Source organism: Falco naumanni, chromosome 3 (assembly GCF_017639655.2).
Source record: "Falco naumanni isolate bFalNau1 chromosome 3, bFalNau1.pat, whole genome shotgun sequence".
Classification (NCBI taxonomy): domain Eukaryota; kingdom Metazoa; phylum Chordata; class Aves; order Falconiformes; family Falconidae; genus Falco; species Falco naumanni.
In genome coordinates this window covers 19,553,480-19,571,759 of record NC_054056.1, presented here as the reverse complement: position 1 = coordinate 19,571,759, position 18,280 = coordinate 19,553,480, and the positions used below count along the sequence as shown (strand labels likewise).

Below are 18,280 nucleotides of genomic sequence, written 5' to 3'. Positions count from 1 at the left end.
ACCAGCATCTGTGAAATTATTTCCAAGCACTTCTGTTATGAAAACTGACCACTCATGTCTTTGCTTGTTTTAGATGGAGTTTGTAGACAGAAAAAAAAAAAAAAAAAAAAAAAAAGAAGCTAGAATAAAGCATATAATCCCCAAACTAAAGTCCATCTTCAGCTTCAAGAGAAAATAGTCTATCTTGTGGTATTGATAGAATTCACAAAAAAGATTGTTGCTTTTTTACTGAATAGGAAATCTGTGGGAGCAGAAAGATTCTCCGATTCCCACTTTTCTGAAGAGCTTCTCCCTTGACCCTTCCCCTGCTTTCCTCTTGCCAGCAACCTTCCAACTCAAAGGTGCAATCTGCACATTTCCCTCTTTTTCATTCTTTCCTTTCAGTATTAGCAGTCTTGAAAAATTAATTTAATAAATTTCCCTGGAATCTGTACAAGACATGGACTCCTACTCCTTTCATAGAAAGTCAAATTGGGGTTACAAAAATCTTCCTTTTAACCAAAAGATGGATAAATGGCCAGCCACAACTGACCGTCCTATCAACCGTACATTTGTACACACAGCCTACAAAACACACAGTGTGTTTTATTTCTCTTCCCTTAGCTGTTTGTTTCAATCTACTTTTGTCTGTTGGCTTGTTGCATCTTGTACCTATAGTTTTGGTTATATAATTATTTTCACTAACATCACAGACTATGACTCCATGCCTCTGTAGTCCAAGAAATCAGATCCTGGTAACTTGGATCTCTATGTATTTCGGACCTTACGTATTATTCCTAACCAAGGCACTACAAATAGGTATGATTACTGCTGATTTTCTGGATAACCTATTTTGTCTGCTATATGAAGTACATATTCCTGCTCAGTCTTAAGGCTCTTCACAAGAAACATCTTCCACAAATACTGTGTTTGGGTGCCAGTTCTTCCAGATTTAGGTAAGTCAAACCGAGATGAGAACATTGCAAGCTGCAGGTAACTTGTGTTGGCAGCCTGCTCAGCCTTCATCCTGCTATTTTGCCTGCAGACCACAGCTGATGTTCTTCATCCAGTATTGCTGAGGGCAGCCCTGGTCTCATTTTGCATTATGGAAGGAAGCTGACCCTTCCTAGTTCTGAAAAAGAGCAGTGAGACCATTTTTTTTCATTTATGGGGAATTCCCTGAGGAATGGGAGAAAATTTTTGCAAATTACACAAGCAGACAAAAGCCACGGGAGTGACCTGCTGGTTAGTGATGGGAAGCAATCTCTCAGTGGGAAATAACGAGTTGAGCAGGGAAAGACTGCTGTTTGATGCAACAGTGGGGAAGAAGCTTGAGGGAGGACAGAGAGAAACATGACATGGAAAGTGATGAGCTGGGAAAATGATCTCTTCAGCTCATTCTGAGTTGATCTGATCCCAGTACCAGAAAAAGGGTGTGGTAACCAGTCATGAGGCTAAGAATGTGTAAAATTGTGTTTCCTCTATGGGTAAGAGATGCTATACAGGGAAAATCGGTAAGATTCAAACTGCTGGCTGGGGTGAAACCGGTATACAAAGAGATGACGTCTAGGTGTTAACAGGTGCCAGATCTGACCGGCTAAAAGGACTGAGAGCAAACGGGTTTCAGAGGCAGGTCTAGGGAAATCAGAAACCTTTTTGCTATGAGCCTGAGCTGATGGCTGGGGCAGACATAAAGAGATAGCAGAGAAAGAGGAGATTTTAAGTAATTTCTGACTTTTGAAGGATATGCTATACAAGACACTAAGTATTTTGTCACTTATCATCTGGGAACTTTATTCTTCATTTGCTTCTGTATAGCTCTCCAAACAAAGACCCCCTAATCCCACTTGAAGCTTTTGGTCACTATTGTAACAGCAACTGCAAAAGGAAACCAGATCCAGTGAGCCCGACACCAGCAACCACAACCAGGTACTCACGTTTACACTTGGGCCCTGTTTGTCCTTCCATGACCTTTTCCAAAGTGCTGAAACAACACAAAATTTGTAATTAAATCATGGGTGCATTTTCTTTCCATTTGAAGGAGTAGTTACACCAGCTGTATTTATTTATTTGAAAGATCAACAGCATGGAATTTGATAAATAGACCCACTGAGGACACTGAAAAAAATCACATCCTCTCAAAGTGCTGCTGTGCTTTGCTGTTCATTTTTCACCACAGATCATAGAAATATTTTATTGGCTACTCTCTAGTTTTAAAAGAAGACCAGAAGTTGGTAAGCAAGCTCAAAAGTTTTGAGTCCACAGGCTTTTTTTCTCCAATTAACAATAAAAATCTTGCATTGACTTTACATTAATAGATACATTAAGAGGATGAGAAATAGTATCTCAGAAGCTAACTAAAAATTAAAAGGCATGGGATTTTTAAATGTATGTTTAAGCAATTTTCAACTTTAGAGGTTAACATGACTGAAGAAATGCTGTGAACAATTACTAGAAGGTTTTCTCTGAAGGGTCATTCTGAAGCTCAGTAAAATAAAGAGCATTGTGTTTTTAATTTTCTCCTTTTGTTTATCCACAATCAAAAAAGGATAGCTTAAATGAAGGCATGACTGATATTTGTATCAGAAGTCACCAAAGTGTACCTTTGTTTCCAAACCAATTTGATGTAAGTACTCTAAGATTTGCCTGGATTTTTTTGCCTCATCTGTTGCCAAGTGAATTGGTGAAAATGCCTTTTCAGCCAGAGCTGTTATTGGCTAGAAGCTATAACTCCAACACAATCCAAACTACAACATACACATAATTTTGCTGATTGAACTGGGGAAGATATTTCTGGTATTTTATTCTGGAAGGGAGACAGGCTGGAATCCGGGTGAGGGTGGCACATGGCCGGTGTGCAGCCCGTGCTATGGGACCCACAGTGCAGTGATGGACTGCGGAGGAGGAGCAGGGATTCAGCAGTCCGTAAATCCTGCAGAGATGCAGAGAGTTGACATTTACCAAAGAGAAGACCTTGAAGGAACGTCTGAAAGAAATGTAACAGCTGGGCGCACAATTAATTGACAAACACTGAATGCTGTGAATATTAAAAATAAAATGTGTAGAAACAGAATTTTTCTTCTTGCAGTTATGTAGACAACAGTAATTTTTTTAATATGTAAGTAGTGTTTTGTTTCCAGTACCTATTGCATTCCAGTTTGTTTTTATAGTATGGTAATATTTTATATTATTATTTTTACTTCTTGTGGGTGTTTTTAAACTCATTGATTTATATAGATATGTGTGTGTGTATATATATATATATATATAATTCAGTATAACTGAATTGCCTGTGGCTTCATTGTCTGAAGTAATCTTTTAAAACGAGGGCGCTCTCTCAGGGAAAACAGCATCTCCAATTTTGTTCCTTCCCATAGCAAGACAACATTTTGATTTGTTGATATGAAGATATGAAGGCACTGCAATTAGTATTATTAGAAGTGGTAACTGTAGCTCCCTCTGTTTTGTATTTGTTCTGCTCCCTTACTTTGACAGTGTAAGAATTTATTTGGTTTAGTCTTCCTTGCTGCCTTCAGCTCTTCATATAAAGACAACAGGATTATTTCTATGTTGTTGTGCTCAGGTTTTGCCAGAGGTTTGGGGGGGATTTAAGCCTCAAGGTGTCTTGGACTGATATGCAATTTGCTCAAAATTTGAAGACAGATACTGAGAGCTGGTTCATCACCGATGAAAAAAGTTCCCCAATTAAATGGAAATGCAAGCAGTTTGAAACATGGGGTGAGAAAATATCTAGTATAAAAGCAACGTAAATTTTGTATCACGTAACATTATGTGAAGCTTACTGAAACTCATTTCTTTTGGTATATATTCAGCTGATTTTAGTACCACTTCCACAGATTTAGTCCTGTATAACTGGGTTTATAATTTAGCTCCAAGAAGGAGAGTTAGGAATGAATTAGCTTCAAACTGTCTTTCATCTCTTGCCCTTACCCTAGCCAGACTGGTGCACAAGCAGGATCAGGAGGGAGGGAGCACTCAACCTTGAACATTTACAGCAGAAGTAGAATGGTAGTGAAAGTATAAATTATTGTAAAATGCCCCCTGGGGACGTCAGGCAGAACTAGCTACACACAGGTTCTGCACCTGTAGTGGGTACATGCAACAAATGCAAAACAGTTTCCACGCCAGCTCATTCCTGGTTACACTGAGTTCACGAGACCCATAAATCATAGGTTCTGATCTCTGCCACTTGCTAGAAATGCAAAAAGATGCGGAAAAGAAACACGGAAAGGATGATACAGAAAGTTTATTTCAGAATGGTGTTAAATTTACTTATTATCATAAATGTATGTTATCATGATATTTAAGTGATAAATGTTATTTAGCCTGTGCTTAATATTGAATGCAAAAATGTTTCTTTCTTGAAATGAAAAGCTTTTTTCATACATAAAACCAACACCTGCCTGGGTTGCCTGACTAACAAAATCTGGATCAAAAGCAAGTTTATTCTGTGACTTTTCAGCATTTCTAAAGAGAAAGGGAATATTATTTTCAAAATGTGGGCATGTTTGCTACAGGCATCTTGAAGAGTCCCTAAGTATTGTATGCTGAAGTCCCAATTTTACATTTAAAAATATTTTACATAAATTTTAAGAATTCTCTTTACAAAACCTAAAACATGATTACATGATAATCTAGAGGCAGAAGAACTCAGCGATGATAAGATGCCACACAATCAAAGTCCCATCCTGAAGAGCTTTTACCATTTTATGAAGATACTGATGCAAAAAGGCAATTAGAGTGATCAAGCAGCTGAATTCATGACAAATTTCCAGCAACAGTCTTAACTGCAAGTTCTAAACATGTATTTGCAGTAAGGAAACTGCATGCATTTAAAATGATAAAAATTCCACTTTGTCATTCTCTTGGCCATCGACTTATTAAGCAACTGTCATTTTCCTCTTCCTAGGCAGCTTTCTGGTTCAAAGCCTCTCTGCACACAGGTAATAGTGAAGTATTTCTCTTTTAAAAACTTAAAGTAGTCATAAATAAAATGATTTACAGACTACATGAGACTCAGTACGAAATCAAGACTCTAAAGGTATTTATGGTTCCTAATGATTGCCTCATGCTGGGGCATTTGCAAGTCTCCCAATAATAAACCTTTTATTATATATGCTAGATCATGTATTTGTCTATACATACGAAATTTACAAACGTGTACATGTCACTGACTAACAGAAATAGTTACAGACCAAATAACAAATCTGGTAAATAACTAGAAATTTAACCAAATAACCAGAACCAAAGTTCTGCAGAGACAAAAAGATTGGTCTTAGGCTGCTAACTTGTAAATTGATTCTTGTGCTGTTCAAAAACTGCTCTGCCACAGGCTTGAATCAAATAGTAAACCCGAAGAAATCACTTTCATTCTCTTGGCCTCGGTGATCTGCAGCAACCTCTTTAGCCACGTGAGGATTCTGCATACACAGCTGTTGAGGCTTTAAAAGTTGTGAGATGTGCAGACTTGTAATAACGAGGGCGATGAAAGCACCCAGGACTGGCACAGCTCTTCTGCTGAACGTTCTCAGGGTTGTTTGGTTACCCCAGCCCGGAGCCAAGCCCAGGCTGCAGAGCCGGCGGAGGCAGCAGGGCAGCACCGCAGCCTGCCATGGCGGCACCGTGCCCGGCACAGCCAGCCCCGCACCCCACGCAGCGCGGTGACCAGCAGGGACAGGGAGGGGAGTGGTCCTTCCCCTCCACCTGGCCTTGTAAGACTGTACCTGGAATACCACGGCCAGTTTTGGCCCTCTCATTGCCAAGGGACACTGTCATTCTGGAGTGAGTCCATGCAAGGGTGACCCAGATGGTCAGGGGGCTGGAGGACACGATGGCTAAAGGGCGGCGGAGAGCTCAGCCTGGTCAGCTTGGGGTGCAAAAGGCTGACGGGAGGCTGTGGGGCTGAATGGAACCATGTAATGGGACGATACAGAGGAGATGGAGCTAGATAGACTCTTCTGAGGTGCACAGTTATCAGATGAGAAGCAACAGCAACAAGTTGGAATACGGGAAATTCTGATTACGTATTAGTAATTTGCTTATCACAAGATAAAACACTGCAACAGGTAGCCCAGAGAAGTTGTGGAAACACTGTGCTGTCCTTAGAGGTGTTCCGATGCTCCAATGCACGTGGTCTTGAACAACCTGCTACCAAACCTGGTGTCTTGGACCAAGGGCTTGATCTAGATGACATCTGGACATCCCTTCCAACCCAAATTAAATTTACATTATTTTATTGATGTACTACAATCAACTTTATAATGTTTATCACAGTTAAAAAACTAAATAAATCCCTTCTCCCTTATGGCATTTCTGAATGTGACCTTTCAGATTGCCAGCAAAGCCTTGCCGCATGCCCAGCAGCAGGATTGTTCCTTTTATTCCCATATGAGTCTTGTGCCTCTTGCGTAACCGTCGTTCCTGCTTGCCTGGTTCAGCTGCCAGTGCCCCGTGTCTGTTGGTGAGTGCTGGAACCAGGTGACACGCTTAAAGTCAAAATACTGCTTAGAAATTTGTCTTTGGCAAGCTACCCTGGGAGCACCCCAGCTGCCATCAGTCACCACCAACTACTGCAAAACAGCACCAGCCACCACAAACCACCACCAACCGCCATGAACCACCGCCAACCGCCATGAACCACCGCCAATCACCACCAACTGCCGCAAACCACCGCCAACCGCTGCCAACCAGCACCAACCACTGCCAATCACTGCCAACTGCCACCAACCACCGTCAACCACAGCCAACCACTGCCAACCACCACCAACCACTGCCACCTGCCACCAGCCGCTGCCAACCACTGCAGACTACTGCCAACCACCATCAAGCGCCACCAACCACCGCCAACTACCACCAACCGGCATCAGCCGCTGCCAGCCACCACCAAGTGCCACCAGCCTCTGCAAACTGCCACCAACCGGCATCAACCGCTGCAAGCCGTCACCAGCCGCGACCAACCGCCCCCGCCCGGCCGCACGCTATGGCCCCGCCCCTTCCCGCGGCCCCGCCCCGCTGCGTGCGGCGAGGCCCCGCCCCGCGGCGCTTCCTGCCTGCAGGCGTCAGCAGGCGGCCGCCGTGACGTCGGGCCGCGGCCGCAGCGCGCGGGCGGCGGTGGCGGGGCGGGGGGGGCGCCCCCAAGATGGCGGACCACATCCCGCTGCACCCCGTGCCGCGCAGCGCCCAGCGCAGAGAGGCCTATTACACCAGCGCCGTCACGGCGCAGAGGCACAACAGGTACGGGCTGCCTCCTTCCCCCCGTCCCCGCACCTCTCACTGCCGGCGGGGCCGTGGGTGCCCCGCGGGGCTCCGGGACCGCCCGCTCGCAGCTCGGGGAGGGCGGGAAGGGGCGGCGGCCCCCCCCGTAGGCCGCGCAGGAGGCCGGCGCAGCCCGTGGCGCTGGCGGGCCGCCTCCCCCAGGCCGCGCAGGGCAGCGCGTCCCTCTTCCGCGGGGCGGCGGCGGGGCCGGGGCGGGCGGTGCTGCAGGGCCCGGCGGAGGGTGCGCCGGGCGCTCCGGGCCCTGCCGCGGCCCCGCTCCCGCAGGGCGGCCTGGCCCCGCCGGGGGTGCGCATCCCGGCGGAGTGGCCGCCGTAGGGGTTTCCCGGGCGTCGTTAGTGAAACGGGCTGCGAGGCAGGTGCTGCGGGAGCAGGAAGCGCGGGTGTCGGAGTCACCGTGATTCCGTCGCTGGAGATGTGCCGTGTTGGGGGAGAAGCGGCTCGGAGAGGCCGGCCAGGAGGTCTGCCATCAAACTGAAGTTCTCAGGGAAAGATCAAACGCTTCTTTGCTTCCTGTTATTTCTAGGTGTGCTGTTGTAAGCAAGGAAATACTTTGGTATGGCCATCCGACAGGACTCCCACAGTGCAGGATGTGATTGTATTTAGCTGTTTGAAGGTTTTTTCCTCTCTTCTTGGTTTTTGTACAACTCTGGTTGTGGACACAAGGACTGGAGGGAGCAGTTGTAGGATCTGAAGTAAATGGACTTACTAAAAACAGAATAGTTGATGCTGTTCTTCTTACTCAAATACAGTAATAAATTCATTTCATCATGAATAGCATGTTTATTTCTTTGTCCAAATGGAGTAGCTAACAGAAAAGTCAGTTTTAAATAGTGCGAAATAAGTTAGGCCTAAATTATGTTGTCTTGATTATTGAAGTAGTTAACAGTATTTTTTGTTTTATGAATATTCAGGAGTTTGTGGGGCAGTCTGCCGTAGTAGTTATTTTCCCAATCTTGCTAATATTGGAACGTCTGGCAATTTCTGGTAGATCTGCTCTCTGTTTTGAGGTGGGGCAGTGTTGTTGCCATCCCTGTTCCTCAGCGAATTGAAGCAGGGGAAGCTCTTGCTGGAATCTGTAAGGTACTCAGTAGATATTGTGCCTTGGAGAAGAAGCGAAAGGGGAGGATTATGTAGGCAAAAACTTAGTCCAGACCATGGGAGCTATCAGGTAGTTCTATTGTAGGTTACCCAGGAGTGTTTTGGTGATTTGAAAAATGCTGTAGATATGAGTTAAGTTCATAAATCAGGTAGGTACCCAGGTACAAATACCAACCTCTTCACTCACTTTTAATTCTTTGTTGTTCTTAAGGTGAGTAGGTTGGTCATTTTTCTTCAAGAATACCATGCCTTGGATTTGTGAGAGCATCTGTTGTGTGCTTTGGGTGGTGTCCTATGGACCTATAACAAAAGCATGGGAATGCTGGTGTAGATTGTACCACAGGTGTCTTGTGTAGAGTCAGAGGAAATACAGCAGTGCAGATAGTTGAAGTAAACTCGTAAATCTTATGACTCTAAGCTTGAAATTGAACTGCAGCTCCTGTGTCTTTATGAATGATTCATCTTGCTTTTCTAATCTTTATCTTCAGCACAGACTTTGAAGAAGCCTTGCATTCCTGTGGAAACTGCAGCAAAGGTCCTGATGTTGCAGATACTTATAAGAGTGTTGAAGTGAAGTCACTGAGGTCTCTGATATGCAGAAAGTTAACACGTGCATATATTTTTATATATGTGGTATATGTGGATTTTACCTAGAACACTATAATTCATACTTCTGAAGATGTCTAGAAACAAATTCCCATTAAAATATAATAGAGTTGGTATTTCAGGTTTAATCCGGTACTGTGATTTCTGGGCCCTCAAGTCTTTGACTCGCTGTGATTTATTTCTTCAGTGAAGGACTTAGTGTCTTCTGGAAGTCTTGTACACAGATCCTTTACTTCAGCGTGGTAGTATTTTTTTAACTCAAATTGATTGCCCTGCTACTGTGTAACATCAGTTAATACAACTCATCAGTTGCTAGCCTTTAGTGGCCCCAAAGCTAATTTGTAGGATGACTTCTTTTGCTTGAGCTAAGCAGTCTGTGGGAGTCTTTTGCCAGTGTTGCTGTAGTTTGCTTGCAGTGACGACAAAGACGTTCTCATTCAATATCATTCATGTGTTATTGTCCTTCATGTGCTTTTGAGATTATTTTGACAGAGTGATAGTGTGTATTTTAAAGCTGGAATATGTTTTTCCCACACAGCTAAAGAAACTTTGACAATATACACCTGAGATTGTACACTTCTGTATAAAATCATAGCCAGTTAAGAATGTCCCTGGATGTACTTCATATATAAACATGACAAGATTAATGTATTTTATATATATTCACTTTGTGTATTTTAAGGCCTGTTTAAAAAAAATTAAAAATACATATTAAATGTTACCTGTGGTTCAATGAACACATATATCCTGTTCTGCTTTTATTTCTGATGTTTAAGGGCAACTTATTACTTATGCAGTAGGAATTCAGGTTTTTTGTCTTCTGCCATCTTCCCCTACCTCAGCTGGACAGAGAGCTGTTTGTGTGCTACTGATAGAAATTCAGGAAATCTATCTTGAAGTAAAAGGTTGTTTATCTTCAAATACTTAAAAAAGACTTGGTATTGTTTAATATATTCAACTTGAATAGTTGTAGGAAGCTTGGGGAAAAGGAAGCAATTGATTCAGCACTTGTTTCAGCACTTTGTCCTTCAGCACGAAGGATCTGCTATCTACAGGAAAAATAGCTGCTGCTTTTTGTTTACACTGTGAAGGTAAAAGGGGACCAGAGAACGTTCAGAATAATCTGAAATGTGCAGTGAGAATTAACACACTTGTTCTCCTATGTTAGACTTGTATTTGCCATCATCAGCCCCTGAGTAATCATCTGCTAAAGCAGGGAGAAAGTCAGCTGCTGTGTCTGTGGTGTCCTGTGAGGTCGATGAAGGAAAGCAAGAAGCCTGGTGGAACACTGAAGCTGATAAGGGGTTAAAGAGTAGTCAACCCTCATGTATCCATAAGCAAAATACCTGATTTGTTGAGGTGTCCTGCACTTGGCTGCTGTCAGGGTATGCTTGCATTTGGCCTAATAGGGCTAAGGGGTGAGGTGTTGGGACTCTTGAGCTGGTACAAAAAAAACAGGTCTTGCTAGCTGTGTCCGATATTACCTAAGTTCAGTTGCACTCCCAGCTATTCACAAAGGCGATGTCATGAGAAACACTTTCTGGAAGGAATCCTCCAGCCGGATTATTCATAGTATGGGTCACGGTAGTGTACTTGGGAATGACCGCACTAGATACAGTAGGCAGTTGTGGTAGGGCAGGTTGTGGAACAGATCTGCTGCTATTGCTTGTCCTAGTGGTTTGCTTGCTGATGAGCAGCTCTGTTTTAGGGGGACTAGATAGACTATTTGTTTTTTGAATTCTTTTATTAGTGAAAAAGAAAAGTACATGAGAAGGGAAGAGGAAAAAGATAATAGGTTAATGTATCCTTTGTTCAGGTAAACACAGGGCACTTGTTGCTTAACAGCTGGTGGACTCTAGTTTGTTTCACGTGGAATATACGTAATAGAAAAAAATAGCCTGTTCCAGCAAAATGGAGAGCAAGTCTGCAGAACTCAGAGTTCACTGAGAATTGCTATGTTTCCCTGGTACTTACAAATGTCAAACAAATTTTCGTATTGCACAGAAAGTAAGATGATTTGATGTAGTATTACTGTTCCAAAGCTTTTCATTTAAATGAAAGCTGTTCCCGGCAATCTTGTAGTCCTGGTTACGATTTCTGAAGGTTTTTGGCTAGATTTCACAGTGAACCACCAAAAAATAGACACATACAAGTATCAGCAGATAATACGAGAAGTGTGTACAGGAATTCTGTGATTTCTTTAATTTCTGATGTTGTCTGAAGTGAATTTTGTTAAAATGCTTTTATACCTGGTGCCCAGTTTCAGTTGTTTTAGAAGCATGTGTTCCAGTTCTGAACTACAGTGTGACTTCCATAGTTCAGATGTTATTCTTCATATTCCAGTGGTAAATTATGTACCAGGTTTTGATATTTTAAGAGTAATAATTAAGAATAAAAACTTCCCCAAATAAATGAATGTTATTTGTTGAGACCATGTAACAGTCAGAGCTAACAGGACCTAACATCTCTTGTATAATGGTGTTTATGGAAAGCTTATAACTCATTTTGCTGTAACTGTGGGTCTGGAAAGCCTTGCAAAATGTCTATATATGTTCAAAAAAATGAATGTTGATGTGTGTCAGTAGACTTTACCTGTTGCATGGGTTGTATGCAGCGATACTTGTTATTTCTTGTGGCTTTTATAAAATGTTGCATCTTTTTCCTTAGGTACATCTGAATGTTTAGCGCATACGTTCCTACAATATTTGGGCAGAGTTTTACAGGTTTCATTTTGATCTGCTCTTCTCCCCCATGTACCTGTTAATTGAATGGCTCTACAGATTTCATTGTGAAAATGAGTTTGAAACTGACAGATGAGTCTGAAGGATTGACAATATTGACATTAATTTTAACTTTAACATAGCTTCTGCGATAAAGCATTCTGAAGATGGGACTGAATTTACTTTTTGAACATCTGTGTTTTAAAACTGCTGTTGCAAAGTGACAGTAACTTCTTCAAACATGTTGTTTGACCAGAAGCAATAGGTTGTTTAGTCCAGAAACATACACTGTAAATGCTTGTTACTTTTTTTGTAGAAATAGCATAGTTAATACTGTAAGTAAGCAACTGTAGGAGTGTGCGGGCATGGGTACTGCATGTTAGCAGGCTGCATGTGTACTGGCAACACTTGCACTTGCTCATGGAGGAAGCTTATAACATCGTCCTGGGTTTTGTGATGCTTGAAATCAGAGCCCCTGTGGCTTGGGAGGTTTTTTCCTCTCTGACACGCATACAGAACTGGCAGCTGAGTGGACACACTATTACAGATTAGTCTAATCCACTTGCCTGTAGGACAGAAATTTTCTTTGCTGGAGGTAGCAAATCAAAGTGAGATGTATAGGTCATTTCTGTGATACCAAAAATTGCAAATTTTACAGGTTCAGCTGATACCTTCCTAGAAATGTCATGAACTCTGAACAACCAGAAGTGGTATTCCTGATGTTTTATGTTACAGCTACTGATTTATAGATGTTGAAGTGTATTGGAAGTCAGAACATGTTAAAATGCACAGCTATATGTTATGCTGATCTATTGAAGTGTTCATTCAAATACATCTCTTATCTTTTGTTTCAGCATAAGAAGGAATGGATCAAATGTGGTGCAAAGAAATCTGTAGAAACTGTAGTTAGGACAATTGTCTGTGCTGTTAATGCCATTCTTGCAAAGTAGATCAATCATGTATGTCCTTTTGTTCTTTTTACAGGACTGTTGCCCCCCTGATTTTTACTGACTTCACCTGAGATTCAAAGTGTTTGTCTCTTGTAAAGCAAAAACTTCTTTGCAATAAAAAAAAAAAAGTCACTGTTTTGCAGGATTTACCATCCTTTGTCATTAGCCTTTCCTGAATTGTGGTTTTGGACAGAGATTCACTCCTGTTTGGAACTGTATCACTGAGTAATTTTTGGGCTGAATCTGAGATGCCATCTCTTAATTCACATTCTTCCAGCAGGGTTGTTTGCATGGCACCTTTGTAGTTGGGGTGTTATATTTGTATAACAGTGGTTGGGACAGCGCTTTAAAAATTCTCTCAAGTTAAGTACCACTAGTTTTTAGAAAAAGAAATTAGCTGTGCAGCTTTTTTTGTACCTTCTCAGTGTATTGTTCTATGCCCCTGGACTGGGTGTTGCTTTGTTTGCTGAAGGCTTTATTCATAGGTTAATACTGCTTGTTGGGACGAGAACCTGATTTAGGAGACGTGTAGATTCTGAGATTTTTGCCTGGGTTAAATCAGTTTGATATATAACTTTTGAAAAATGACCTTGCTGTGTGTTAAAGTTTTTCAGAGCTTTTATGCAGTGTGTGTTGGCATTGTTATTTTAGTTTCTGTGCCTTTTATTTTTCAGAGCAATCTTTGATTTAATGATGCAGGTAAGCACAGTACATGCATATAGAGCTGCTCACAATAGCAAATGTAAAATATTTTTGCATACAATAACACTGTCATTGGTGTCATACCTGAGAAGTAGTTTGTAATACTTTTGTCTGCATACATAAATTTTTATGATATAAGAGCTTTTAAGTGATTTTAGTAATTAATTGCTGTTCTTTGACTTGACATTGTTTAGAACTGTGTATTTGGAAAAAAAAAGTCCCTATGTTTATTTTCTGTATTTTTTTCTCACATGATTTCTGTGTTTTTTCTCACACCAAGATAGGTTTATAGACAGTCCTAATCTTTAGCATGATGAGTCAAAACATGTTTGAGAACTTTGAATTGTTATTGCCGGTGATACTGTCTTGCAGTGAGCACACGTGTGTATTTGTGTACAGCAGAATAAACTTTGTAAATATATTTCTAAGGTGGTTCGTGTTTAAGCTGTTGGTTTTGCCTGCCTTTCTGGTTTGTATCTGTAGTATCTAAATACAGTGATTTGCGGCATTGCTTGGGCAGGCATTTGGATTGCTAAGAACAGGGAGAGAAAACCATTGATCGGGCTACAATGTCAATAACAATACTCTGTGACAGTGATGAAATGGCCCTGTTGTTGTGATCAATGACGTATCCTACTAATTAAAAATAGGGTTCTGTTGAATGTAGATGATGTTTCCTCAGGTCCTGCTGCGTGTTTAGGTATTTCTGGTATGTATTTGTTAAAAACAGAGACTCATCTTGTCATGGGTACCTTACATTAGGACATGCATATTGCTTTGTAAGGTGAGCAAAGGTGACTAAGGAAGGGTGCCTTTTTTCATGAAGGCTCCATTACTTCATTATGCAGATCTTCTGAACTTGCTTCATCTGTACATCTGGTAAGAAAGTGTGAGGTAGGAGAGAGAGAAGGCAAACAGCTTTCAGAATGTTTGCTTTATGGAAGTTCTGGTAGAACCTGTAGTATCTGTGATTTAAGCAACTTTGATAAGCTATTGATGAAAGGGAGCTGCCTTGGTAATAACCGTGTAGTCTGCTTTTAGACCTTTATCTCAACGGATGTAAAGAGTTTTCCCTTAGTTCTGCATGGCAGAAGATACCAGCTTTTTTTTTTCCCTTTTTTTTAAATTGTAGTGGTTGATCAAAAATACTGCCTTGTGTGTTTTTCAGAATATCTCTCAGCATCATTCGTAAAAGGCTGGGGCAACTTGATTTATTTGGCCATATTGCAGTAAATACGCATCTCAGTGACATACGCAGCCATCAGCTTGCCTCCATACAGTAGAAGTATTTTTTCCTTTGTTCTGTTGTGCATGTTTGTCCATTGAACTATGATGGGAGTGCTGTGATAGGTTTTCAGAGATCCTGGTATGCAAGAACACAAAAGCAAACCTAACTATTGAAACTGGATATAAATGGATATAAATTTGTAATGGGATTATTTTGTGTGTGTGTATATATATATATTTGTTTTTTAGGATGGGATTTGGATTCAGAGACTTCCCAAGTAATGCTGATTAGGGGGTGCTCTTGCATTAGAGGCACAACTAGAGCTAAATAGGGACAAATAATGGCAAGCTCTAATGAATTCTAAAAACTTCTGGAATAGCTTTTCTGTGTTTTGGAGGAAGAGTTTAAAGGAAATCCTTTAAATTTCATGTGCTTACCTGTAGGAGAAATTTCCATTTTCCCCTTCTATTGTAATCTAGGAACAATTTGCTGTGTAGTTTAATTCAGTTTACTCCTGTGAAAGCATAGAGGTGTTTGAAATTAGAGGGGGGAAAGGTAACTGCCAATCTTTAGAAATGCAGAAGAATATTTGAAAGAAATAAGTATTTGTAATTTGATTTTTCTGAGGTAGCTTCTAGCAAAGCAATCTGTTTTATGGATACACTGGATATTTGAGTAAGAGGAACAGTTATATGAAAATGTTGTATACTTATAAGCATGGTTATGGATGAATGTACATTTAATAAATTTTTTCCTGCTGCTGTGCAGTTTCGTGGGATTTTCTTCTTTGACACAGGACAGGATCTGAACAGTGACAGCGGCCTACAGGCACAGACAGGCAGCCTACAGCAGTGGCTGCTTTAGTGGTTTGTCCTTTTATATATAAATATGCCTGTCCCTTTCTTCATTATTCCTCGTACTGCACCTTTACTATTTGGCAGTCTCCTTCTTTACCTCCAGGCTGGGAAGGTGTTTGCCTAGGTTAACGCTTGGAGGAATAGCTGCAGGTAGAGCAAGGGTATGGCTGGGTAGTTTGTGCTGCTTATTGCCTCCGTCTTTCCTTTGCCTGTGATCACAAGCAGAGGGAGTCCTGTGGCTGGCAGCAGCGGCTGAGCCGAATCGCCAGCGCTTGGTGGGATGGGATGGGGTTATAGTGCAAGCGGTGGTAACTCAGCTGCCAGTAACTGGTCTTTCTCAGCTTTTCTATTCAGATGCTCAGTTGGAGCTTTTTCCACGCTACTCTGCATCCCACAGCCATCTCTTATTTCCAAGTCCTGTGTATGCTTGTGGCCACAAATTTCTTTTCCCTGCCTCATTAGGCTTGAGAAATACTACTTGAAGACATCATCTTTGTTTTTACTTCTTGTGAATTATGGTATATAGCACGAGTGATAGGCAACAAGAAAACAGTAATTATGCAGTATCTGACACAGTGCTTCTATCCTATCTGGGTCTTTTAAGCAGACACATAGCAAAATCCGTCAGATACTCTTCTGCATTTGTCAAGTGAATAAAACCAGAAAAACATGCAGTCGTCACCACCCTGCCCCTTGCAGCTTCTTTCTGCACCCTTGAGCACTGCTCTTTTCGAACAATGGAAAGGTGGCAGAAAATACAGAAATAGTTATGGATCTAGATAGGTGGCTGGATTAGGTATAAATGAATTAAAATGGTTTCCATTACCAGTTGTGGCACCCATGGAACTCTGCAGCCGCATCTACTCTGGCAAACAGCCATCAAAGGGGAGCGATGTAGGTACAGTGACTTGAGGCATCATTTTCACAGCAGATGTTTATATCAAGATTTCATTTAGAAGGTTTTATTGTACATGGTTTCCTTTCACTTAAATGTGTTAAATGGTATTCCTAATAGTAGTCAGATTTTTGTTGAAGTTGTTTAATATTAATGTTCCTTTTTCCTTGAGAAGCCATATTTTTGTCAAGATAGTTGTCTTCATACCTGATATAGTAGCACTCATGCTGAGAGTTTTGACGTCTTCACTCTGACTTCTTTATTCACGTTGCTTTCAGTGCTTCCCTATTCTCAGGTTTCTAGGATTATACTTAATTGATTTGTCACTCAAGGAAAATCAGCACTTCAGGCAATTAAGTGCAGAAAAATACTAGGTAACAAAGACATACAATTTTTTATCCTCATCCTAGATGTGAAAAATCCATTATTCATTATCTTATTGTTTTTAAATACTGAACTACAATTTTCCAACATAATAGCAAAATTGCTTTTGAAACAGAATAAATTGCTTGCTGGTTCAGAGACTGTATTTTGAAGTCAGGATTACTAAACATGATGGTGCTTATGTTCATTATCTTCGCTACTTGGTGAAGCTCCATATTTAAAAGTGCAAACCTAGATACCAGTTGTGAAAAAAAAATGTTTATAATATAATGGCAAAAAGACCTTCAAAGAAATTATGATTAGGACATCAATGTACTGTGCAAATTACCACATTTGCAAGAGTAGATTTCAGCATTCTGCATGTCTGTGAATGTGTTTCTTAGCCAGGTCTCTCCCAGAATTCTCCTGCGTTAGCATGTTCCTTCAAGAGGGACTTTGTTTGCTGTGTTATCTTTGTATGTAAAGGATATTTTCTGAATCGGACACTTGTTAACTTTGTACAGAAGTAAAAGGGATCTGTTACTTTGACATATCTTACTGTCTGCTCTGGTACAGCTAGCAGATTGTGATTTCACTTGATGGTTTTACAAATATACCATTAATTGTTTGGATGTCTAAAAGCAGTACACAATGCAACAGAAAGCTCTATATTAAAACTGTGATAATGTAATTTGCAAATTTAACAAGGAGAGATTATAAAAACATTGAATGTGTATCTGTTTAAACATAGGCCTGGCTTACTGGAAGTCTTAGCATAAAGTAACCTCGTAAGTTTTTTCTAAGTGGTGATTTTATTATCTAGTGTTAAAATTAGTCTAGTCTTAAAAGTAATCCGTATGATTTAGTATAATATAGTTGTTAACCTGTAATAACTGCTCTGTTTTGTGGAGAGAATTTTTTGTATAGTGTTTTTTCTTGATAATTGATAATAATGGGAATAGAAAACATATTGCCAGATTGCCATATTGAATTAAACATCAGATGCAGCTTTTTGCAAACAGCATTGTTTGTGAAAACCAAGTGCTTCATATTTGTTTTAAACTTTCTTGTTTGTTTTAAATGGGTACTGGTGGTAATAATAGTGAAAGTGTTTACTATGCCATATTTTCACATCATGTAAATCTCTGGGAACTCATAACTTTTAACAAATATATGCAGTTCAGTTTGAAACTTGTGTTTTTCTGCAGCGTGGTTGTGCTTTTGACAGATGAAGATTTTTCTTCACAAGGTCTGATATGCTGAAGATTCCAGTACTTGGTTGACTTGCAGCTGGTGGGGATGGGGTGTGTGTATTCGTTCCTAGTTACACATTTTTTTCTAATCTGGTCTGAACACATTGTTAATATCCTGTAATGATGCCCCATACAAAGTGTTTCAAAGGAGGTGCAAAAACTGGGGCGTCACCTGCCGACCAGAAGTTGATGTGTGTCTAATGACTGGTTAACTAATAGTGGCTTTGGGTGGTTTGTGGGTTTTTTTCCTTCCTTATTAGATCTTCCTTCTTAACTGTGGTGATACGAATTTATTACATAGCTGTGTAAAATGTGGTGTACTATTTCAATAGA

The 18,280-nt window shown here is 40.8% G+C and overlaps 1 protein-coding gene and 1 long non-coding RNA gene across 3 annotated transcripts in view; both read left to right on the top strand.

The window, feature by feature from the left end:
* The first annotated feature begins 7,085 nt into the window (after window positions 1-7,085).
* ATP9B (ATPase phospholipid transporting 9B (putative)) overlaps window positions 7,086-18,280 on the top strand; it is a 167,961-nt gene continuing 156,766 nt past the window's right edge. For both annotated transcript variants that reach the window (XM_040585542.1, XM_040585541.1), the window contains exon 1: window positions 7,086-7,233. In XM_040585542.1, the coding sequence (XP_040441476.1) occupies window positions 7,139-7,233 (95 nt within the window). In that variant the 5' untranslated portion in view covers window positions 7,086-7,138. The remainder of the gene's footprint in view (window positions 7,234-18,280) is intronic.
* On the top strand, window positions 7,248-9,716 carry LOC121084250. The gene is made up of 2 exons (XR_005826660.1): window positions 7,248-7,733; window positions 8,862-9,716. It is a non-coding gene; the product is annotated as an uncharacterized LOC121084250 (long non-coding RNA).